Source organism: Zosterops lateralis (assembly GCF_965231275.1).
Source record: "Zosterops lateralis genome assembly, chromosome: 1".
NCBI lineage: Eukaryota > Metazoa > Chordata > Aves > Passeriformes > Zosteropidae > Zosterops > Zosterops lateralis.
Genome location: NC_139762.1, coordinates 98,061,147 through 98,086,595, shown reverse-complemented (window position 1 = coordinate 98,086,595; position 25,449 = coordinate 98,061,147). Strand labels below are relative to the sequence as shown.

Here is a 25,449-nt window from a genome sequence, read left to right as displayed (position 1 = left end):
CCAAAACAACAAAAAAATCCCAAACTTATTTGAACATCCCAGAGTTTATTTTTACAGAATGAAAATGGAAAGAGAGCAGTGTACCTGGGAACTGGGGCAGCTGACTGATGATACCCCATTCATGTGGATATCAAGTAGGAAATGGAAAGCAACCTCCTGGGAAGGATGTTTAATATAACAATAGCTTAAGCTTCCAGCTAGGAAAGTTGGTGTAAGGGCTGTGTCTCTCAAACATTTTCAGACTTGCACTGAACTAGTCAGGGTTTGAATTTAGTTCACAATAAATGTTTTCTAACTGAAGGACACAATGAATCTGATTTGAAATTGGTCTAAGCCTGGTTGTTATTCTATTGCTGAAGTTACTGGACCTAAGTTTTTCATCTGTGACCTTAAGATAAAACAAGTTTGTGCCCTATATTTTTTCAGATGTTTCTGCCTGCACTTTATTACTTGTTTTTAAAAACAGACAAGACACATGGGTTTTGTTTTAGAAGGGGGGAAAAATACACACCAGTGTAATGAAATTTAAATTTCATACTATGCATATACCAACAGAACTAATTTTGGAAATAGAAAAAATGCAGTCTGTACTCACAGAACTGAAAGAATCAATGCTACACATCTCAGACTGAAACTTCATTGTAGTGAGAAAAATGGTGGCTAACTTTTTCATGCTCACCTGTCCAGAGACTGCATTTTCACAAACAAATGTTTCATAATTTTTAGGGAATTCTGGTGCATTATCATTAACGTCGAGAACTTGGACATACACATTTGCTTCTGAAATTTTTTCAGGATTTCCTAATGATTAAAAAAAGACAGAATTAAAAAAGTTAAAAATAATCTACTACATATTTTAAAGTAATGTAAACATTAGAAAATTTTACCTATATCCTGCAGGGAAGAAAATAATCACAAAGATATATAGATGTATTTTTATACTTTATAATAATATAGTACCATTATAATAATATGCCTTGAAAGAAGGTATTTTGTGTAAATTTTGGATTTTTTCATGCTTTCTTTTACCCAGTCAGAAACTGATTTAAATGTAAAAAATAAAACCTTATCAAGAAAATTTAAATAATGTTTCGTTGATAAAGAAAAATGTACTGTGCTAGCCATAGCTAAGGTTGTGGTAGGAGAGTGTCAACTCTTCTTTGGGTATCTGTTAAAGGACCTTTTCCAGTCCAACAGGAGTTAGTAAGACAAAGAGGAAGCCATAAACATGAACATATTGGAACAAAAACCTGAGGGACAAGTGATAAAGAGAAGGGATGATCAGCGCCTAACCTGGCGTTCATCATCCTAACCTAGTCAGTTATACTAATTGGTGTGGGCACCCGGAAGTGTGAGAATGTTTTTTTCCATCAGATCAGTGGCCTTGATAATTGATAAACTAATGGAGGAAAAGGGGAAAATATACAAAATGTACCAAGACACAGACCTGACAAAACAAACACAGAAACTATGACAAGAAATAAACCTAATGATAATTGGTGGGCTATCCAGAAACCACAGGACAACAATTACAGCTAGATCAACTTGGCCTTTGTAACTGGAAAGACTTTAAATTAGAGGGACCCCAGATCTGGGGGAATGGGGACTCAGTGGGGATGTATGGACCCATGGGATACATGCAGAAAGGAACAAAGAGAGCTCAGCTAGAAAAGGGTATAGGGAGGGCTGGTTGTGTGCAGAACAGAACAGGGCCAGTCAGTGCATTTGTCTGGCTGAGCCTTGCACCTGATCACCAGTCTGTCCTACCAGCTTACATCTTCTTAATAATGTTTTCTTAGTCATATCTCTGCATAATATCATTCTCTCTCACTGCATATTGTATGTGTGCTGCAAGGACTTAGTGGCAGCTACTGGTGTGACCTGCATATGTGTGAATGAAAATTGGTTCCAGATACTGGAGTGGGATGGGGCTCTGTAATGCCAGCTGCTGACTCAGGAGCACAGGGAAGACAACTGTCTGTGTCCTCATCAGACTTGGCATGCATGGGGTTTGTGTATGTTTTTCCTGACAAACTTTAAATTGGACTCCACAGTGATTAGGGGTCCTTGTGCCCAGGAGAGGTGCTCACAAGGTCCACGCTTAGGGGGGACTTAGAAATGTGAGGTGCATGAGGGATTAGTATGTGGGTTTGCCAGCAGGCATCAAGTGTGCACTAGCTGGTGACTTGAGGACCCATGAAATAGATAAGAGGACTTGGGATACAGGAAGGGCTGTTGGGCAAATAGAAGTAGGTAGTGAAGGGATCCATGAGTGTGTGCGCTTGTGAACCTGGAGGGTGTTGTGCATGTGTGTGTATATGTCTTCATCAGAGACCTCCTGCCTTCCCAGGAGAAGAGGGGAGTGGGCTGCCTGTGCTTGTAGCCAATGGAGTCCTGTATGTAGGTGCTGCTGAAGGCAAAGCCTTGTCTGTGTCAATCCCAGTGACTGACCTCATCAGTGCCCTCATTGTGGGACTCTGGGACATGTGCTCAGCTGTGCACCTGCAAACAGGTCAGCAGCATACCTGGGAATGGGTCTTAGATCCCCAGGCCCTAGGTGGGGCTCCAGTGGCTGAGCAGGAGAGTCACAATGCTGGGAATGGAAGAGGTGGCTGCACTGTCTTAATTCACTTACATCACGGTTACTGTAATGATTGGTTGTTGTGGTGTGCATTTTGGGCTCCAAAGTTCTGTAGGTTTTGTTATTGGTTTTATTATGGTTCATCCCTACACTCCCCATCCCTAAATCCCCTGTAGTCTTTCCCTGGTGATAGAGCTTGTCAATGACACTACCACCATGCCCTAAGCCTGAAAAGTTCTAGTAAGGCTTCAGGGGGGTTCAGCAGGTATCAAGTTCCCCATTCCCCTTTCTGTTCATAGATGGCCCTGCCAATTGTCCCTTGTTCTTGGTCACTTCCCCCTTTCTTGGGGTTGGTTTTAGGTGTCTCCTTGTTTGGGAGATGCCCCTGTCACTTAATGGGCAACCTGAGGCCCAGAGTTTGACTCTTCAGGTGGAATACAGCCTGGTAAAACCCACGTGAGAGTTCTCCTTATTCCACATCATTACCATGTTTCAGCCTGAGGTTCAGACCCACCAAACATCAAAGGTACAAGGCTGTACCCTTCATATGTGGACCGGTGAGAGGGCTAGCTGGTAAAGCTGCACCAGACACCAGCTATTGGTCACAGTCATGCCTTTAACAAATTCTGTTACTCCTCCTCTTCTTAAATATTTTCAAATTTTGAAGATTTGGGACAAAAATTCAAAATATTTACATTTTAAAAATATTTCTGCCACTTCTAGATGTGCAGAAATCACAGTGGATACTGAAAATCCACCCTAGCCAAGGCAGAAAGCTCAGGCTCAATTTGGAAAAGCAGAGTTCTTCTATCCACTGGACTGCAAATGCAGGAGAAGTGTGATTTTGCTCAGACATATCTAAGGCATTACTGCTGACAGGGTTCATAGACTGAGTGTTTAGTTTTGGTATAAGTATTTTTGTTCCAAGAATTATCTACACTACAGGTTTAATCCTTAGGCTTAGTACTCAGAGAAGATGTATTGTTTCTGTTACCCAAGTATACTTTACTGCTGTGGCTTTAGATATAAAAGATATATAGATATGTCAGTACGGCTTATTCCTGTATGTAAAGGAAAATTAATAATATAAGGCATTTCTCCTGCATTTACTGCCTTTACACAAGGTTCTACTGCTAAAACTACCTCTGACAAGGAAAAACAATGATATACTAGTATTATAGTACAAAAGCTGCACGTAAACTAGACTGAAAAAACTTATTCTTTATGAAATGAAAATGTTTATAAACATGTTATCTGAAAAAAATTATCAAATTTCTCCAGCATTCTCCTGGATAAATTGGCAGCTCATGGCTTGGACAGGTGCACTCATCTCTGCCGTAAAACTGGCTGGATATCCAAGGTCAGAGAGCAGTGGCGACTGGAGTTAAGTTCAGCTGGGAACCTGCAACAAGTGGTGTTCCCAAGGGCCAATATTTAGGCCAGTTCTGATTAATATCTCTATCAATGAATTGCATGAGGGTGCTGAGTATGTCGTCAATCGGTTTGCATGACACCAAGCTGGGCAGGAGTGTTGATCTGTTGGAGGGAAGGAAGGCTATGCAGAGGGGTCTGCACAGGCTAGATTTATGGGTTAAGGTCAATTGTATGAGTTTCAAAAAGGCCAAGTGCCAGGTTCTGCACTCAGGTCATAAAAACCCAAAGCAGAATTACTGGCTTCAGGAAGAGTGGCTGGAAAGCTGCCCAGAGGAAAACAACCTGATTCTGCTGGTCAATAGCAGTTGAATATGAGCCAACTTGTGCCCAGGTGGACTAGGATCATCTGAAGGAACTGGGATTGTTTATCCTGGGGAAGAGGAGGCTTGAGTGAGACCTTATCACTCTCTACAACTGCCTGAAAGGAGGTTTCAGGGAGCTGGGGGTTGGTCTGTTTTCCTGAGTGAGAAGTGATGAGTGGCCTCAAGATGAGCCAGTGGAAGTTTAGACTGGATATTAGGAAAATGTTCTTGGAAAAGGTTGTCTAGCATTGGAATATCATGCCCAGAGAAGTGGTTGAGTCACCATCCTTGAAGGTATCTATCATGCCAGATACAGAACTGGCAATAGGCGCATGGTTTAATGGTGGACTTAGCAGTGCTAGGTTCATAGCTGGATTCAATTACTTTATCAGTTCCTTCTCTTGTTGAATCAAACATCCATAATAAAACAACAGGGAACGAAATAGTTCTCAGCTTCTGTTAGATAAACATAAAAAGTAGCATACATCCCCTTTAGAAATAATACCAAGAGTGTAGGAGTTACTTTAATTCTTTTACTGAAGTCAGAACTTGATATGTAGGGCAGAGATTTGACTACACTGTCTTTCAAAGGAAATCTTTGTAATCTTTTATAGAAAGCAGGGAATACCTTTGGTGGCTTCGGTTATATATGGCACAGGAAGGACCCAACTAGTTTTGCCTATTTTTACCTTGCTTGTTTGTAAGATTCATGGATACTGTATTGGCTTTAAAGCCTACCCTAAGCTTGCACAAAAGATTTAGATAGCACATTGTTGGAATCACATCTGTATTCTTTCATTAAAAGGTTGGGTGTTTGTTTTTATTTCTTTTTTTGGGGGGGACTTTTGTAACAGTATTGTTTCTAATGCTTTAATATATTTGAGTTTTAGTGTCATAGCTGCCTTGGTGGGGTTATTTTTTTTTCCTTAGTATACGGTTAAATGACAAGAAAGAGCATTTCTCTCATTTCTGTATGTATGGAAATGAACATTTTTAATTTTTCTGAAATCACAGCTGCTTTGTTATAGGAGGGAGCTGCATATTACAAAGCCACTCTTGAAATCAGTGTCTGGTGAATATTTAATGATGGTTTTGGTGAAGCAGGGGTTGCATTGGTTGCATTTTGAAGAGAAGGTAGGCAATATTTGTGGATGGTAGGTACTTTGGTAGTAGTAAAGGTAGCTACTTTGTCTTTTATCCCTTACACAGGAAATTTATGTCGGAATGTGAATTCAGATAATGTATTATCTGAATACATTATCTAAATATCTTCCAATTAGCATCAAATTTGTCACAAGCTCTACAAGAAAGTTCAGGACTTGAAAAACAAGGACTAAGAGAACAGGATGTCAAGAGCAACAGGCTGGATCAGTGTGAAAAATAAGATGACATTTTAATTGCTAGGGACCCATATTAGTAACTTGAAAAGTAAAGCAATGACCATCTCTAGACACAAAACAGAACTCAGTATTTGCAGGGGATTAAAGAAAGCTTGCACAGACATCAGCCAGTAAACATAAACTTGGAACAATAATACTAGCACTACTACTAACAATAAATGTTATCTTTATATTTTATATTTTTATAGCATGACTATCATTTATGCTAAGGCAAATATCTTTACTTCCTAAAAGAAATGAACATAAATAATTTTTTTAAAGAAAAGACTAATCAAAAAATTTAAAATTTTATCAACAAAAATATATATGTGACCAAGGCAGGGTGACAATTAATTCCATTAATATTATCCATACCAAAATAATTACCCATACTGAAATAATCCAAGAAGTTCAGGTTCAGAGACCCCCATGAAAGAACACCTGAAAGACTCAGTGGTAAAATTACTCTTGGCTGCTGTGGGTTAATTTGGTGTGCCTGATAGTATCAAGTGAAACTGATCACAGAATCATAGATAATTGAGTTTGGAAAAGACTTCTCAGCTAATCAAGTCCAAGTGTTTACCTAACTCTGCCATGTTCACTACTAAACCATGATCCCAGGTAGCACATCCCCAGGTTTTTTGAACACTTCCAGGAAAGGTGACTCTTACTTCTCTGGGAAACTTGTTCTTATGTTAGACAATCCCATTCTAGGAAAAAAAATTCCCAGTATCTAATTAAACTTCCCCTGGTGCAACTTGAGGCCCTTTCCTCTCATCCTCTTACTTGTTAAATGGCAGAAAAGATGGACACCCACTTCCCTGCAACTTTCTTTCAGGTTGTTGTAGAGAAGGTTCCCTCTCAGCCTCCCTTACTTCCAGTCTCAACAACCACAACTCCTTGAGCTGCTCTGCATAGGACTTGTGTTCTGAAGCCTTCACCCTCTCTGATGTCCTTCCCTGGATATGCTCCAGCACCTTCTGGAACGGAGTGGCACAAAACACAGGACTCAAGGTGCTGAACACAGGGGAAAAAAAATCTCTGCCCTGCTGGCCACGCTATTTCTAATCCATTGACCTTCTTGGCACCTGGGCATAGCTGGCTCACGTTCAGTCTCTGTTGACCAGCAACCCCAGGTCCTTTTCTTCCAGGCAGCTTTCCAGTCACTGCCCCTGGCCTGTAGTGCTACACATGGTTGTGGTGATTGAAGTGCAGGACCTGGAACTTGGCCTTGTTGAATCTCATACAATTGGCCTTGGCCCATCAATCCAGTCAGCCCACATCTCTCTGCAGAGCTTTTATATCTTTCAACAGAATAACATCCCAGAGCTCAGCTTGGTGCCATAGGTAAACTGACTGAGAGTGCACTCGATCCAATCATCCAGATCATTGATAAAACATATTGAACAGAACTGACCCCAGTACTGAGATTAGGCAAAAAACAGTACTGACTGTCCACCAATTGGATAATAATGATTTAAGGATTTCTTCCTCTCAGTTAGGATTAGAATGTTGTTGTTTGTGCTTCAGCCTTGTATTTGATGAAAGTTTCTTACAACCAAGTAAAAACCGATGAAAGGAAACGTGATTTTTCTTGAGCTTTAACCATAAAGTGGAATGAGAGTTAACAGGTTGCAAGTTCTCCTTGCTCACATTTAAATTCCAACAAATTAGACCTACTTCTGGATACTTTTAAAATATGCTCCCTTGATGGCATGAGGATAGGATGATCCACACCACAGGTCTGAAAAAAGAGTCAAGCCTCTCTTACTAATCTCTGATCTCTGCCATCATTGTAATGAATTCAAAAGTCTTGTGTAGTGTATGAATGTCAGGGCATCAACAGGCACCTAGGGAGGTTGCTGTTGCAATGCAGTTTCAATATATGACTAAGGTACAATGAACATCTTATTTGGATGAACTCTAAGGGCATTTTGATTTGGCTTCAGTGGAGCCACAATGTCATCCACCAAATGTCATGCACACAGTACATGTGTATAGTTCTGACTATATTTCAAGGAATAATATACTGCCAGTCCCTGATAGAAATCCTTTCAGGTATGCCCAGACCAAGGTGACCTATCTTCAGTTCTTTTGACTGTATCATTATAGACAGTGACCTTATAATCATTAAAGAAATAAAGAATAAGAATTTGAACACAATGAGGTCTCCGTTTCTCTACAATAACTTTCATTACTGTGAAAGTCTGGCTTTCTTTTGCTGCAGGAGACAGTTATTCATTTGTAACCTTTGGTTCTCTCCTGTTTTATTGTTTAACTAAACAAAAAAGTCTAGGCCAAAGTTATCCTGCTGTGTTTCCAAAGCACTGTTCAAGACATGCCAGAGATCAAATTTGCCAACACCTGTCATCTGCCCAACAACATGAGAATTAAATTCATGCTTAAAAACTCACAGAGAAGCTGAAAAGAAAGATAGTACCATCAATTCCTAAATACAAGTTAAAGACTTCAATGAAAATTGATACTGACTATGCTATAGTGGACTTCCAGCAGCAATGTTCTACAGGGAGGGCTCCCTTTTGGGAATAGTGCAGTTTGAGAATATTTGTTTAAGGTGGTCATAGCAATAAATGGAATTTAACTGAGATTCAGGAGTAAAGAACAAGTGCTAAGAGTATTTGGGAAAATCTGTCTGATTTATTGATTTTACTCCAGTTTCATATGGTTTTCTTCCTTCTTAAGGATGAATGGGATTAGCTTTTATAATATCCTGGTAATCTTGTTAAACTGCCTTATAAATCAAGACCTGTTACATTTCTAGTGTTGACCCAGATTTAGGGCAACCAGGTCATCAAAAACACAGAGATGATTTTCATTTGACTTTCAAACAAAATTGACAGGTGAAATCTATATAAAGGGTGTTTCAAGGCTTTAATAGTCACTGAATAGACATCTAGATGATTTAGGCCTTAACATCCACAATTAATTTGAGCCACAGGTTTCTGACTGGTGTTAAATTAGACCCTGGCTAATTTCACACTAGTCAAAAATCTGGTGTGAAATTACCCAGGGTCTAATTTAACATAAGATCTTGCACTGCAGGAGTAATTCTTATGCTTCAGTGTAACTTGAAAGTGTTACACTCTCAATCCTATTACAATTTCTTTTTTCTTAAGGTCATCTTTTATGAAAAAGCACAGGACCTTGGCGTTCAAATACATCCCACTTCTATTTTACTAATCATTTTAATAATGCTCCTTAGCGTAGCAAGCAACAGTAATATAATCAGAAAGAAGAATGTATTCTCCACTTAAAAGAAGGCACATACAGAGGATAATTACAGTTCACAGTGTAAAAACCCCAGCATTCCTTAAATTTCTTACTCACTTGTTTCTGTAGCTGTAACAGTGAAGTTGTGCCAAGAAGCTATCTCTCGGTCCAGAGGTTCAGTGGTAATGATTGCTCCATTGTGTTCATTGATGCTGAACAATCTCTTTAAAGGCATGCTGTGGACAATGGAGTACCTGCACCAAAAAAAGGAAAGACATTCCCTAGTACTGAAATGTTCCATCAGAGGCAAGGACAGAGAAAGCTATTGTCAGCTGAGAAAACAGAGCTGTGCATATAAGCATATAAATGTGTGCTGCAACACAACTCGGAAGTCATGAAAAATGTACACTTATAAACATTTAAAATTCACTGCCTCCAAGATCAAAGCTCTTCTTTTTATAAAACTAAATACATCTCAGATCTATATTAATGTGAACCGAATCTGAAATGCATTATTCATTCTTACTTCTAAGTCAGTCTCACAGCAGGTGAATGACTTCATTGAAAAGAAACAGCAAAATTGCTACTTGTGAAATGAATAACACCAACATCTAAGTGGAGGTATAATGGCAAATCTATTTTGTCATTGCTGACATGCTCTGATGCCAAGGGAATGGGCATTACAAAGAGACAACTATCTGTAATGAGGTGACACTACTACAGAGTAAAAAATCCTAATGCAGGAGATGATTGCAGGGAAGACTCAGTGCTCCTGAGTCTTTGCTGAAAAGGCTCCGGGTACTGTGGACATGTACATATGTGCCATCCAAGTTGTTATTGTTGCACCACAAAGATGAACTGAAATGGTAACCAAATATATTGGTTCAAATGGAAAATATATTTACTGATTTTTTAATGGCCTATGAAGTAGAAAACCATATGATGCTGTTGTTAATAAAGTCTATTTAATGGAAATAAAACCTCTTTGAATAGTTGAAAGATTTTTTCCATTCCAATTTGGAATGCCCAAATAAAATTCCTTTTTATTGTACCTTTAATTCTGCTTGACAAAGTTTGGGACTCCAGCTCAGACAACATATCATCAGTTAAATGACTCTCTAACTTGTTATCCATAACTACATTTTGTCTCTTTTAAAAATCAGTAAAAAGATAAATCAAAGAACAGGCACAATACTGTAAGTGAAATTTCTTATAATGTGAACCAAATTTGGATACTTATAAACTTCTATTTAAGGTATTTATAATTTTTCTGACATAGTTATTGTGTTTTGTTTTGGCATTTTTTGGTGGTCTGATTCTTGATAAACATTTTTCAGAAAAACCATATTAGATGTCTGGTGTTCTTTATTTTTTATTACTAGTATATTGAGGATTTGTTGCACATCTATTTTAATTTGTTTATTTGAAACCTGGCATTCACAAAGCAATGCAAGTTGTTTTCTATATTATAAGTAACTGCTGTCATTTATGGTAGGAATGGTTTCAAAATTAAATTCATTTTCATGGCATTTAGCCCAAAACCCACATTTTTATATTAGAACTGATATACTTCATTCTAAAGGAACTCTTCAACGCAATACCTGTATCACTGTTTTGGGACTATGCAGACATGTTCATTTTGAAGTCAGTTCCTCCAAAACATTTCTAACTAAAAAGATATAGATGTGCGTTAATATTTAATTTTTCCACAGGAGGTGTTGAATTAATCTAAAACAACTACTAAACGAACCCTTTTAGAGGGGGGAACAAAAAAAAATACATCTAATTTTTTTTCTTATTTAATTTAACCTATTACTAGCCTAATAAATAACAGTAAATGAATGGGAAATCGTAACTAGTCACTGTCTAAAGCTCTGAAGCCATAATATAATATATATGTATATCTTCAATAAGAAATCTACACACCATAAATTATTTTGTGTCTCAATCATTTGTCACTGTATCCTGGTTTGTCTAAATTGCATAGTACACAGTGATGTCAGGCAATTCAAGAAGCTATTTTAGTTATAAATACCATGTTAAAGATTAATTACCTGTTTTCTCCCTTAAGAGACAGCAAAATTATTTATCACTGATATTATAAAAAAGCAGAATCTGCTGTTACTAGGTTGAGTGGCTAGGTGTCAGCTGGCTTGTGGTAAGCAATTGTTTTGGGTCTTTTTGCATCACTTGTTTTTCTTTGGGATTTGTTGTACATTTGGGTTTTTCCCATATCTTTATTTATTTATTTATTTATGATGATGATGTTTATTTTTGATATATCAATAATAATAATAATAATAATAGTAGTAGTAGTAAACAACTTTATCTGAAACCATGTCTTTATCTGAACCCATGAGTTCTCACAACTTTACCCTCTTTTGCATCCCAGTGCCTGAGGGACTAAGTGCCTATATGGTCCTTACCTGCTGATGTGAGTGAAACAGTGACATCTGCAATAACCTTGGCTATCACAGAAAAAGCACGATTAACTATAATTATGAGCTGTGGTCAGGAACAGAAATACTCTTTGGAAATACCAACTACATTTGCTTTTGAGGCTTGTTCACATTTTAAGACAGGTACCTGACTGGACTGTCAGCATCGTCCGGATCTCTAGCAGTTACGACCCCCACCAGTGTGCCACCCATAGCTCCTTCAAAAATCTCCATCACGTAGTTTTCTAAAGTGAAAACTGGAGGTTCATCAGCATCTTCCACATTGATTTTGACAATGGTTGTGTCTTCAAATGGTCCTTTTTTCAAAAAACGTTCATCAATGTATCTGTTTACAGCTTTTACTTGAATACTATATCTCCTTCTGCTTTCATAATCCACTCTCTGTTAAGAAAGAAAGTGAGATTTGGATTATTTCTTTCTTTATTTTTAAATTAAGTAAGTCCAATAAATGGTGTGAGATTAAAGACAAAATAATGTTATACTTCTTTTAAGAATGTTTAAAAAATGGTTACTGCTAAAAGTGAATTCTAAGGTTTCCTTTTCATGTTAAAACACTTTCAAATTAAAGTGTGCTTGTTTGTTTTCACATTTCATGTTGGCTTTAATGCTGCAAGCAACACTAAAAAAGAATTTCCATAGAATTTCACCCCTAATAACGCATAGTTTCATTACAATTTTCGATAGTCTTTATCTTCTGAAACATATATGTATATATATATATATATATAAACAGAGTACCTACTAAATAAATAGCTTTCCAAACTAAAAAAAAAAAACAAAAAAAAACAAAGCCAAAAAAAACCCCAAAAAAACCCAAAAATCACAAAACAAACAAAAAAAGACCAAAACAAAGCCAAGAAACTTCTCACACTTATGGTATTAAATTCTTCCGGGTCCTAGATTTCATTAGTCAATTGGACTCTATCTTCATTTCAGATGATCCCTGAGATGATCGAGAAATCTTCCTTAGTGATTCCAAGATAAATTACAAAGTATCAAAAAACATTAATTTTCTTAATTCATAGGCTGGTCTTTTTTGATTGTACTTAGCATCTCTTCAAAGTTACAACAAAAAATCCACTATCTAATACAGCAATAAATTCTGGTTTCAGTTAAAAGAAGGTGTTGGAAGTGAGTTGATATTTCTTGAAATTTATTGATAAAGATTTTACAGATGATGCACAGAACAGATAGAACATTTTCCCATAATGGGATACACTGTGTTGCACATTTAGGCATAACATTAAGATACTCTGACTGTCACTATTACATTCAGCAGTAATAGGAATGAGTAAAAAATGTAAACAGAAAGAACAGCATTTTTCTTTTTATCCCTCATAATATTCCAAGCAAATCACAAGGCCTAAAAAAAAAAAAAAAAAAAAAAAAAAAAAAAAAAAAAAAAAAAAAAAAAAAAAAAAATCCAGAGCAATAGACATTTTTTACACATCCAGCTTGCTTGAGGATTTTCTTTCAAATATTTAGAGATATTTTTGAAGTTTCTGAGATCTCACCTTTTTTAGTAAGACAATTCCTTCTTGAGTTTCATTGTTTGTAATGATGTGAAAAACATCTGAGCTATCTTCTTCAATCAAATAGTCCATGGCTGCGTTGTCCCCAATGTCACTGTCTTCTGCAAAGACTTTGCCTACGGTGGTGCCCACGGGAGCCTCTTCAGAGACCCTCATGTAGTAGAGCCCTAAAAAAACCCAAATACTGGCAAAGTTTAGTGATCTGCCATGGTTAATAAGTGTTCTAGCTTGAGGCTGTCAGAGAGCTGGGAAAAGCCCCAGCTTCTACCAGAGCAATGGACGTAATCTGGTAGTGTATAGCTCTTGTGCAGGGCAGGACAATCTTTTGCCTTGAGAGTCCTTCCCTCTCAGTCCTACTTCAGCAGTGTATAGAGCAATCGACTAAAAAAAAATAAGAAGTTAATGGTTTTAAACAGAAGGAGGGAAGGTTTAGATTAAACAGAAGAAAAATGTTTTTTACTATGAGGGTGATGAAACACTGGTTGCCCGGAGAGATGATTAATGTTCCACCCCTGAAAAAATTCTAGATCAGTTTGAATGCGGCTCTGATAATCTCTGACCGTTGAAGGAAGGCTGGACTAGATGACATTTAAAGGTCTATTCCAACACAAACTATTCTATCGTTCTATGACTGAGCAGGGTGAAAAACCAGTGGAGGGCAGCACTTCCCAACAGCACAGTTCTTTTCCAGCTAGCCCCATGAGAAGCTCCCACTTCTGCTAGAAACTATCTGGACAGAGAGATTCACATCATTAGCTGAAAACTTTATAGTGTATGTCAGAAGAAATGAAGAGAGGAAAAGAAGAAAGAAGGCGAGTGAAAATGATGCTAAATACCCCATTTTCCAGATTTTAGGCTGAGGTAGTGCAAATTACAGGGAAAGCAATTTAATGATTTGTCTCCAAAGTTTAGTGGCAAGTAAAACCAGCAGGCTTGAGATTTTGGCAATGATAGACTTTCTTTTCCTCTTAGTTTTTGAGCTTTTGTGAGGACTTTTCTTTTTATTCACTATTTTACTTTTTTACAGCTGTATGCTGAAGTCAAAGCACAGCCGTGTTCTCAAAAGATCTACTATCAAACCTAACAGAGCTACAGTGGATTTAAATTTCCTCAAGGCTTCCTTTACTGTAATTAATCTCTACTCACGCTGTTGAAATTTAGGTGGATTGTCATTGACATCAGAGAGGTTGATGGTAACAGTGGCTGTAGCAGAAAATGCTCCTGGTTGCCCAACCATATCTTTGGCTTGAATGATGACCAAATATTGATCTTTTGTTTCTCTATCCATTTCTGAAGCCATCCTAATGACCCCTAAAAATAAAAAGTATAATATAATAGCATGTAAATCTCATTTTTTTCTCAACATCTGACATATGTATGTAGTATAATATGGATATAACATGTATCACTGGACCCAGTTATGAATTTTCATTCTAGACTGTGCATAGCACAACTGTCCTATTGCTGGGTATTAGTTCTCATGGTAGCAAGCATGACGTATGTCGAATTCATTCTGTATATTTAGAGCTCTGGAGAGCAGAATGCTCCATATATTTCCTCTACCATATATATATATATATATTTCCTCTCTTACTCAGAAATTAGGTTTTTGGAGGGTTGTTACATATCTGTGGTTTCTCCAACAAACAGATCGAAATATCACATAATGTGCCATAGAGCTGTTAATTGAAAAGTATTCCTAGATTAATTTATTAATTAGGATATTCAGAGTCTAACTCTTTAACAAGATAATTTTCTAAGTAAAGTTTGGATTCGCTAGAGTGAAAGATTTTCATCTTCCTGTGAGAAAGGAAAGTTAATTTTCTTCAGATCTAGGAATTATGCAGAGATGTAAGAGTGGTGGTATCAGCTAATCTTTATGTTGAAATTAAGAAAGACAAAATTATTTACATTCATTTTATGAGTTTAGGAATGTTTTCAAGTTATAAATTCACTTGTAGTACCTGTCTTTGGCTCCACAGAGAAATAAGGCTGTCCCTGAATGAGACTGTAAAGCAAACGAGCACTATTCCCGTATGAAGGATCATCGGCATCTGTAGCTGTTACCTGTGTAACCGAAGTACCTCAAGGAAAAATAAAAAAGATTATGTTTGTTTTCTTCTTGTATAAATTGTCGCATAATTACAAAACATAAGATCTTTAAAAACCTTTTAGCATACTAGTTATACTAATAAATAGTCCTAAAAATTTACAGGAGCAAATGGCACCTACTAAAATTTATTATTAAAAAGGGAAAATATTTCTCCAGCAGCTGCTCTTATTGCATTCAGAATTTCAATTAAAGTAAAAAAAAATCACTACATTTTTATTGCTTAAAACACTACATGCCTATTTTCTAATATGTCTGTGGAGTAAAGCAAACTGTTTCTCCTTCTCTTGTATATTCTTCAAAGTATTTTATGGCATTTTCCCATAAGAATACGAAAACGCAGTCACTTTATCACCAGTACACCCACTGGTGATAAAGAAATTAATTGTTAACAAGCAAAGCAGCCAAGAAGTATAACAAGCCTCTGATAAAAATTTTATTCTTGAGTCTTTAATGAGTTTGTCCCAATGTAAAACTTGTGTGAGAAATCCCAGTGGAAAAACACAGTGAAATCAAACTGCAGAGCGTGATTTCTTGTTTGATGGAAGCTGTTCATATACTAGATAGAAGATTGACAGTAACTTCCTGGCACCATCTCTAATGACCGTCCTTAAAAAAAAAAAATATCCACAGTAACATCATTTTTAAGGCAATATTTATTTTTTGTCTTTTTTCCTCATCTAGATTACACAACAGAATGCAAATATCAGTTCTTGTGAGGAACAGCAGGAAATCAAGCTACTTTCTAAAAATTTCTGGCATATGTTCACATGGTTGCACCTGCTTATCAATATAGTGATATAGTTAGGCTGGAGGAGAAAAGAAGAAGCAGAAAGGGTGGACTTCAAGGAGTTAGACTAGAAAAACCTTTTTTGTAATGACAAAAGCAAGTGTGATATTTGTCCCAAATAAAACAAATATATTAATTGCTGGGTTTTCTAGCAGCTAAATAGTTTTATTTTTAAATAGAAATGGAAAAAAAAAAAAAAGCTTTCTCATATAAAGATAAGCTAAATTAATTAATTTGCTTCTTTTAAAAACTTTTTTTTTTTTTGTATTTTCTCTCTATTTATTGAGCAGCATCTGATGTGATTCCACAATGCATATTATCTTCTCATAGACAGAGAGGAAACTAAACTGTTATTAATTCCCACCAAATTTTGGACCTATATGTCCTTCAAAACTTACCTACAATGTCAAATGTCTGATATGTGTGTTTAGATGCATAAATATAGATGTCTTAGATGTGTGTATAGATGTATAAATATATATACAGGTCCTATCGCTCTGGAGAAATTTTAAAGATAAAATTACAGATTCATATTTAATGAGGGCACATATATGCCTCAGAAACAACTGAATTCTTTAATAAGACTGAAGACTAAATAGAATCTTCAGCTACAGAGCTCTTAACTTCATATCACCTGTGATATATGAAAATTGCTCTCACAATCACAGAAAATTCGTCCAGTAAGAAAATTTAGCATGATTGGAACACAGAACACTAGAACAACTAGAACAGTTACTTAAAAAAAAAAAAAAAAAAAATCCCAGTTAGGAAGGGATCAAGAGCTACAGATGATCCATAAGGTTTTGTCTGTCATGAATGCCATTTTTTACTAAAGAAACTCAAGTGTCCACAACTATGTTTAGGAATGAACTTATTTATAGCAACATATTTAACAAATAAGGAATAAAATGCAACATACATAAGACTTCAAAGTTATCATCACTGCTTTTGTGCATCTCACATTCAAAAGTAGATCTATTTTCTGTCGTTTCTAAGCAGTATAAAGAAATACTGAAGCTAAACCATCATTTCCTTCTTCTCTGGGACCTAAACACACTTTTCTTCTAGTCTGTTAACTCTTCTAGAGTATTTCAGAATCCAGAAGTAAGGACTTTGTCCAGTAGGAGTCAGTGGGATGCAGCTGGTGGATGTAATTAATGGAAAAGCGAATAGTCAACAGGAATCTAGTAAAGAGGGAGCTGACCTGGAAGGAAGAAATAACAGATATCCTGCATTCCAAGGAGGAAGACAATTTATTTCTTAATTGGGGTGACAGGAGACCATGTAAAGAGCAGGCTATCATTTCTCAAATTTTTTTAGAGCAAAGATTGTATGATTGCTACATGAACCTCTATATTAAGTGTGGAGTATGTAGCAAGACGAAAAATGTTACATGGGCTTTAGAGTACCTACTCAGGTTTAATTTTTCGCTTTCAGGAAACCTGTATTTCTTTATTCTAATTTAACCATTAGAAAAAACAATCCACCAAAATGAACTTCACAAAAACTGAAAAAATACCCCGAAAAAACAAAAAACAAAAAACAAAAAAAAAACAAAAAAAAAAAACAAAAAAAAAAAAAAAAAAAAAAAAAAAACCTGCAAAGGAATCCCAAACCCCAACTCAAACCATTTCAGAATGAAATCATATTTACCTAGCATTTGTATCTGGATGACAGAAATTGCAATGTTAATATTCTGTAGTCAATAACTCCCAAAAGCAATTATTTGTAACTACATGATTGTGAGAAGAATAATTGAACAGATACAAATTATATCTTTTAAAATAATCAATTAACATATAACTGCATCCACCCCCCAATATTAAGAAACCTCAAAGCCCTAGTCCTGACATTGCGAACGTCACATGATATAACTGAACTTTTTGATTGGCTTTATTTAAGGCAAACTGATACTTTGTATCTCTGAAGCCTTGGCTTTACCTTTTTCGGGCAAAATAGCGTAGAGTGCCATTTATACGCTTCAGCCCATTAGGTATACTATGGGGCCCTCATATGGCAAATAGCTAGTCATTTTTCTAACTAGAGCTTGAGATCTATAAAGACATTAAGTACTCATAGATTATTGCATCTGACTCTTAACCACTCCATCAGATCAGCATTTGTACAAGTTTAACAGCTATAAGGAAGACAGTGTAAAATTGTACCAAATGCCTGAGGGTAGAGCCCTGTGTTCTCAGAAGAGAGTTCATTTGCTGACACGCTTTTCATTTACTGTGACACTTGCATATAAAACCCAATAAAATTTAGTACTGAAGATAAAAGAGAGCTAATAAAGAATTAAAATGTAGTCTAATTTGTTGGCACATTTGTATATATATTGGTACTTGTAACTAACTTCAGGCACAGTTATTTGTGTCTATTTTTTGGTTTTGCTGTGGTTGTCTGAGGCAAGTGACCAGCTCTGAATTATTCTCTATTCATTTTATTGGTTCCAGACAAAATGTGCACTAGTGATGACCTGCTTTCCCTAGTCTTGACCATGTTTCCTAAGAGTGTTTTCTGTGAGGAAGGTATTAGGATACCCAGTACCAGCAAGCTGAACCAAAGCTAGAGAACACTGAAACAGAGCAAAGAGCAAACCTCTCTATTGCATTGAGTTATTTAAATTAACTCTGTTCTTCATCTCATTTAATGCAAGAGTATGTTTTAGTTTATTGGAAGACAACCAATACACGTTTGATACTGCAAATTTTAGTGGGTTACCCTTTCTCTCTAATATGAGCTTATAAATTTCCTTGTAAGATTGTTTTAGAATGCACACTGAAACAGGTTTCACATCAGTAGTGCAATCCCTATCTTTTGAGAAGCAGGGTAAGTGGGCCCCAAGTAGTACTCATGGTGGGTGGCTCAACTGTTTGATGTTTTGGAGCTGACCACTATCAAGGTATACACTCCACTTGCTTTGTGCTAATACACATTAGTATTCCAGTAGTGTCTCCATGGAGGAAGCAGATGGAAGAATGATCTCTGAAATAGCTATGGTATTAGTGCTAGAGAGGTCAAGTGTAGAAGCAGTAATGTAGAAAATATTTCAAGATCTTGGATGACCTGGATTCATGTATCACACACTGGACGATCATAAATCAGTGAGCTTACTATTTCAGGAAGTCTGTGTCTGAGAGAGAAGGCAAATAGGGATCTTGCTTCATTTTTCACTCATTCTGACAAACAGGACATGGATTTACTTCTGGTTTTTTAATCTACTTTTTTTAAAATTTCATGTATGTCTATATTTCATTGTGGGTTTTTTTAATTTATAATATTACAGGAATATCACAAAGTAAATTACATTTTCTGCAGCTTAATTATTCTTATGCTGAAGCGATACCATGTTTTAGGAATCTAAATATATAATAGATGACACAGGAGTGTGGACAAAGATAGCTGAGCCTTTCATTTTTAGTGTGTCTCTTTATAGCCAACTCAAAACGGTATAGGGTGAAACTTCTCAATTGTCAACTGCTTGTTGACAGTTTCGGGTGAGAAACAGAGGTCTATGGGAAAAGATTCCTAGTGTTGTTTTTGGTCTTAAGTACCACACTACCTAACTATTTTTCTTTTTTTCTTTTTTCTCCATATAGCCATCATAAAGACAGAAAGATAAAACAGAAGAAATTTTTTTTTTCATACACTTATGTGAATGGCTACAAGGCTCTGTGAGTATAAATGAAGACGTACTAAATAATCAGACATTTAAAAAACTTTTTAATAAGAGACTAAGTGGCCTATAAACAATGTTTTACCACAGAGCGGAAAAATAAATTATCAAAGTCTTGAATTTTTGAAATCCGAGATAGTTCTAGGCATTGAACTGTACTCATTTTTACTATGAGCATATATAAAAAAAAAAAATAAATGCCAAGGTCTTTGACAAGACACGTATTTTGTCTCCAAAGCTGAGTGAGTGAGCCAGATGCAAAAGCTAGAAGAACTCTCTGAACAGGCAACTGATTATATTAGAAGTTATTTGACCAAGGGGTCAGGTGCAGAATTAAGTCTGTCTGCACAGAAGAAAGTGGCAGTGAAGAAGCAATAGAAGTGATTTCCCTGGTGGAAGGTGGTAAAAGAAGGTAGCAAGTATCACTAGCAAGTAAATTGATAGAATGCATGTCTTTTGTAGCTACTGCTGGTAGTGATGGTGAGCTGCTGTGTCCTGGCAGAAATTAAGATACTAACCCCACTTTCAATTAAATATAGGGCATGAATATCCTTTTCTTTCGACTGCTATCCTGGCTGGTAGAAGAAGTTAAAGTTTATGGCTTGCTGTAAAATATTCACTAATTCGGCTTTAAAAGTTGCACAGAAAATGCTTAATAGCATCACTGATGCTATTACATTAATGGCCTCATTGATTCATACCACATAAAGAAGCAAAATATTTGAATTTCTTTTCAATATCAGTTGCAATAGAAATAAGCAAAAGGAGTAGGCATATAAATTTAAATGATTACTGAGATATTTTCTTTAAGGTCTGAAGAATCTAGTTTCCCTTTGATTTTGAAGATAGTTATTTGGACATATTATCCGTTACATGTCTGTTTACATCAGCTGTATTCACACTTTGGGTTTTTTGAAGGATTTAAACATACATGTATACATACTATGAATACATATGTGTGTGTAAACATATATATATGTATATATATTTATATTTATATATATATAAATATATACACCTATATTTGCCAGATGTTGACTTTTCTTTGTATTTGTTGTATATTCAGATACATGACAAATCCTAGTTCAGGTCTGTCTGAACATATGAAAGTGGAAAAGAAGAGGTACAGGGATTAAGTTGTTCCTCTTGACAGGAAAATTATAATTCATGTGTTTAGGAAAAGGAAGGCAGCCCTTCACTGTGCACTATCTAGTCCAAATGAGGAGAAGCTGACAGACAAGAAAGAGACAGTGTAGATAGGTAGGCAACATGCAGAGACTGAGTGGTGGCCTTCACATCTTCCTCACAATTCTCTGCAGTACTCTACCTATTTCCGCTGGGAATGTTATATTTTTAAAGAAGTGCAAATTTCAAGGCTGAATCACTGACAGGAAAGACAAATGTCTATAGTCAATCCAAGCATGTATCCAGAACCCGTAAAAGGACTTGGATAGATGTAGGTACCTAAATATTTAAATATATATAAATATCTAAAATTTAAATAAATATATAAATGTATAAGTATTTAAAAACAAGAATGTTAAGTAGAGGTATTTACAACCTTCAAGTTAAGAATATACTTTTGTAAATTTCCAAACCTTTTGAAAAGGTAAAACAGTTTGCCTCCTTCTTATGGAGATGCAGTCTGTAAAATATGCTATAAAATTTTATTTCAACACAGCTGTGTAGATAAAAATCAGGAAATAAGTGGTTAGAATCAGAGAATATGATACCTTCAGGTGACATCTCTGGAACAGTGGCCACATAAGGTCCATCCAAGAACTGAGGCTCATTGTCGTTGACATCTCGAACCTTGATGATAAATTCTGATTCAGGTTCAACAGGAAGCTGAGTGCTCCTGTTGATTGCTTCTGCTCTTAGAGTGTAGAAAGGTTTCTTTTCTCGATCCAGCTTTTGTATTACATAAATTTTGCCGTTATATTCATCGATGACAAAAAAGCTTCCAGCTCCCTCCCCAGTCAAAATGTATTTTAAGTTGCCATCCTGCTTGTCTAAATCTGATTTCAGCTGAAAGTACAAAGGAGAAAAATCAGTCACAGTTTGGGAAGAATAAAGTTTTGAAATATTCATTTTATGCTTTGTTTTGATGCTACAGTGGACCCTGTCACTAATGAGCCTTCTTGGACACTAGTATTTGAAAGGAGATACTGTCATGTTTTCAGCCAACCAATTTAATTTTAAAATATTTAAAATATTTAATTTTAAAGTATTGATATAACAGACTTATATGCATGATATGCCTGAAAAGAGATGCTTCATCTACTTTGAATTGAAGGGAACTCTACTTTAGTTCATTGTTTTATCAGCTCCACTACAATTCTGCTGAAAAAAATGCAAAGGTCATTAAATATTATATAAATATTTTATCATTACCATCAGATGACACATGTAGTTCTTAAGGTTTTTTTGTTTTTTTTTTTTTTTACTCAGCAATGCTGAGTAAATTTGTGTGCAAAAGTGATGCTCTGTTTCTGTAAGAATATTAAAGAAGTGAAAAGACATTCTGTGGTGAAACTCTGTATTGTTTATTCCAAGATAAATTGATAGACATTTTCCATTTCCTTCCAGGGTGATCTACATCCTCTGTTGTATTGCTAAGATGAACTTTATAGTGATGATTCCTTTTACGAAGCTGAGCCTTGGAGACAATTTTTGTCCAGCTGAATTTGTTCATAAAAACAAAATAGTTCTGTTAATGCTACTGATATATAATAGAGAAATATTTTAAGAGCAACAACCTAATTTTCTAATATGGCAGGCATCCACTGTTGAATTTAATGGGCACAAAAAAAAATTATTATGTCATTAATTCTCTATTTTTCTCCACTTATTATTGTTTAAAACAAAAATGTCAAACTATCTAAGAGCCTGGATACTAATTGAAAAACTCAAAGTTAAAAAAATATATTATTCAACTTGATTCTCTCATGAAGCAACACGTTTAAAATGCAAATAATATGCCTAATAGTTGACTTTAATTATCTCACTGTTTTGCTTATTGTTATTGACCCTAAAGGTAATTTCTGAGGCCATGAACAGAAAAGTAACATTTCTCTACTGGATCTGCTCAAATATTTTGTAATAATTTCTGAAGTTGCAAAAATAGTTTTACTTTTCCTTGGAAGAATGCCTATGCCTTTTCAGATTTTCATAATGCATAATTGTCTGCATGCATCAGATGGATAATTTATTCAGAATGTGACAGGGACATTGCTCTGAGATATGAGGAACTGTTTTGAGTTCTTACTCTGAGTTCTGTAAAGGTATTTAAGGCTTATAATATTCAGAGTTAATGATTTTTGCCAGTTCAAAAGACAGAATTTTCAAGTTTAAGACAGTTTAAAACCATTTGAAATATTAACAACTTAAATATTTGTAACATAAGTAGTTGTGTGTTAAACATGGGCCTAGCTACCCCCTTTATAAGTGGTCTGGTCAGACTCATTTTAGCACCATCCAAATTTGGCACCTCACTAAGGGGAAACACAGCTTCTTTATTATCCATAAATCTTAGTTTCTTTAACACAAAACCCAGGATATGGGAAAAGTGATCTATATCTAAATCTTAAAACTAACATGGGGCTCAGATGTGACCACAGATTATACAAACCCTTAGGGTCTGGGAGCATGCCTTTGACAGGCTGCTAAGACATAACCAGCGTTTAGCAATTTCACTCAGAATCATTTATCCACGAAAGATTTCATGACCTAGAGCATGTTAAATGAGAGGTCCCTTACAGATGACATTTGCTGAGAAAGAATAACGAAGGTTCTCAGTTTACTCGTTTCTTTAGGCTGGGAACAATATAAATGGTCTTACCATTTTAAATGAGAACTGAGAACAAGTATTTTTGTACTCATCCTTGTGTATCTGCCATTGCAGTGCTGATGCACACATTTATTTTTTCTTAATCTTGATAATGGAAAAGGAGTCATGAGTCTATGTTAAATGAAATTTGAAAATTTAGTTCTGACTGTAAAAAGATTTTGATATGGAATAGTGATTTAAAAACAGAGACTGTCTACCTTTGTATTTTCGTTGATGCAGTTTTCTTCAGGGCCTTAATTACTAAAAATTCATGTGTTGATCATAGACTACCACTTCATTTGCTGAAAGCAGCGCATATTCTACTCAATAAAAAGACACAAGTAAATATATTTTATTAGACAATGATTTCACTGCAACATAAATCCCCAGTTTACCTGTGAGAAATAAAAAGGTGAGATCATGAAAATACATGACATTTATGAAATTTCTTTGCAGGAAACTGTTTTCAAGGTATTGGAAAAGTAATAATAATAATTAAAAAAAAAAATAAACAGTATGTCTTTAGTTGTTCTTTCAGAAGTGAGACATCACACTTCCATAGTAATTACTTTGAAAGGGCTCTGAAAAAGTAATTAGTGAATTTTGAGCACTTCACCCTTTGGGCCCAATTAAATTTTAGTGCTAGTTAATTAGCAGTTAAACTTATTTTGGTTCATTCATCTAAAAAGGGCCTTAAAGAAAAGAAAACCAGATTTCAAGATTAAAATTACTTCTAGCATACAAAAAATAAATAATAGTAACAATAAATATAGTAATAATAATAATAAGGGGAGAGAGAGGGGGGGGAAGATAAACCCTCGTTAAGACAATTATCTTAAAGTACATTTTTAAAGTAGGGTGAAAAATAATTGCTTGTCGTGCTAAACCTACGTTAATCTAATGAACCATGCAGGTTCCTGCAGTTTCTCAGTGGTAAAAGGATTTAGTATTAATCAGCTTCATTAAAAATTAATGAGGGGTAAATCAGCTGCTACTTAGTGTAATAGAAAATCATGCTAAATACTGTTTGTAAACTACACCACACTCAGTATGGCTGCTTTGATGCAGTGCCAAAAATAGCACAAGCAAATCGCCAGATGTTGATGAGTCCTTAACTTCCATTCAGAAGAAAGAAAGGAACTTTCCAGCTTTATACCTTCATCTACTGTGCATGGAACTAGTTTTGGTAACAGCATACATGTGAAGTTTCCTTGACAGGCATCCTCAGTGAAGGAAAGAACTTCATGCTGCCATGGCCTACAGTTCTGGGACTTCTCTGACCTTGAATAAGGTCATAGAAAAGGAGAAATGTGGTACTGCCCTATTACAGCTTTCTGACCTCCTCTTTCTACATTTGTTGCTATTTCCTCGTTACCGGAGATATTTGGTCTTCCAAGTGGAGGTGGAAGCTGCAGATCAGCATGTTAAATCTAACCTTGCGCTGTGCTTGAATCATTACTTATCATACCTGTCCAATATACACAGGATGTGGTGAAATCTGTTCCTCAGTCACAAAAAAAGGCTCCCATAGCCAGCCCCGTTTCACTCTTCGAACCTCTGTGAAAGACTGAACTGTGTCTTGAGCTCTGGAGTTCTGCCTGCTGGGAAAGCAAGGCCAAAGCTGAACCAGCATCACCATGAGACGAAGCAATACAGAGGAATCCATGCTGAACCGTCCTTTCAATCAATCTTAATCTGTGAAGGAGGAAAAAAAATAAAACTGTGACAAAGCATCACTTTTCTCTTTCTACTTTTATACATTGATTCTGTGCTAATGTAAGGGCTGATTTGCAGTGCTAAATTCTCCTCCTCTCCCTGAAAGTAGAGTTGAAATGAGGTCTGTTTCTTATTAAAATAGACATCATTTCAGAGTCTCTAATACAGAAGTCAAGTGTTTAACTTTTCTTTATGAATATCCTACACAGGGACTTTTATGCAAAAAAAAAAAAAAAAAAAAAAAAAAAAAAAAAAAAAAAAAAATCCTTCAATTAATTCATCTTTCAAATTAGGCTGGATAATTGTATCGTGTAGCCTAGGAATAACTTGATTGGAATAATTGTATGTTTCTGCTTAGACAGGGCTCATTTTGAGTTGCAGTCACAAAACTGCCTGAAGGGTGAACA

At 35.8% G+C, this 25,449-nt stretch overlaps 1 protein-coding gene across 1 annotated transcript in view; it reads right to left on the bottom strand.

Moving 5' to 3' along the window:
* CDH19 (cadherin 19) overlaps positions 1-25,449 on the bottom strand; it is a 75,184-nt gene that overhangs the window by 13,112 nt on the left and 36,623 nt on the right. The window contains exons 2-9 of the mRNA XM_083857770.1: positions 24,795-25,021; positions 21,231-21,525; positions 14,883-15,002; positions 14,065-14,229; positions 12,901-13,085; positions 11,514-11,767; positions 9,045-9,181; positions 680-801 (exon numbers count right to left, since the gene is read on the bottom strand). Of these exons, the coding sequence (XP_083713896.1) occupies positions 680-801; positions 9,045-9,181; positions 11,514-11,767; positions 12,901-13,085; positions 14,065-14,229; positions 14,883-15,002; positions 21,231-21,525; positions 24,795-24,992 (1,476 nt within the window). The 5' untranslated portion in view covers positions 24,993-25,021. The remainder of the gene's footprint in view (positions 1-679; positions 802-9,044; positions 9,182-11,513; positions 11,768-12,900; positions 13,086-14,064; positions 14,230-14,882; positions 15,003-21,230; positions 21,526-24,794; positions 25,022-25,449) is intronic.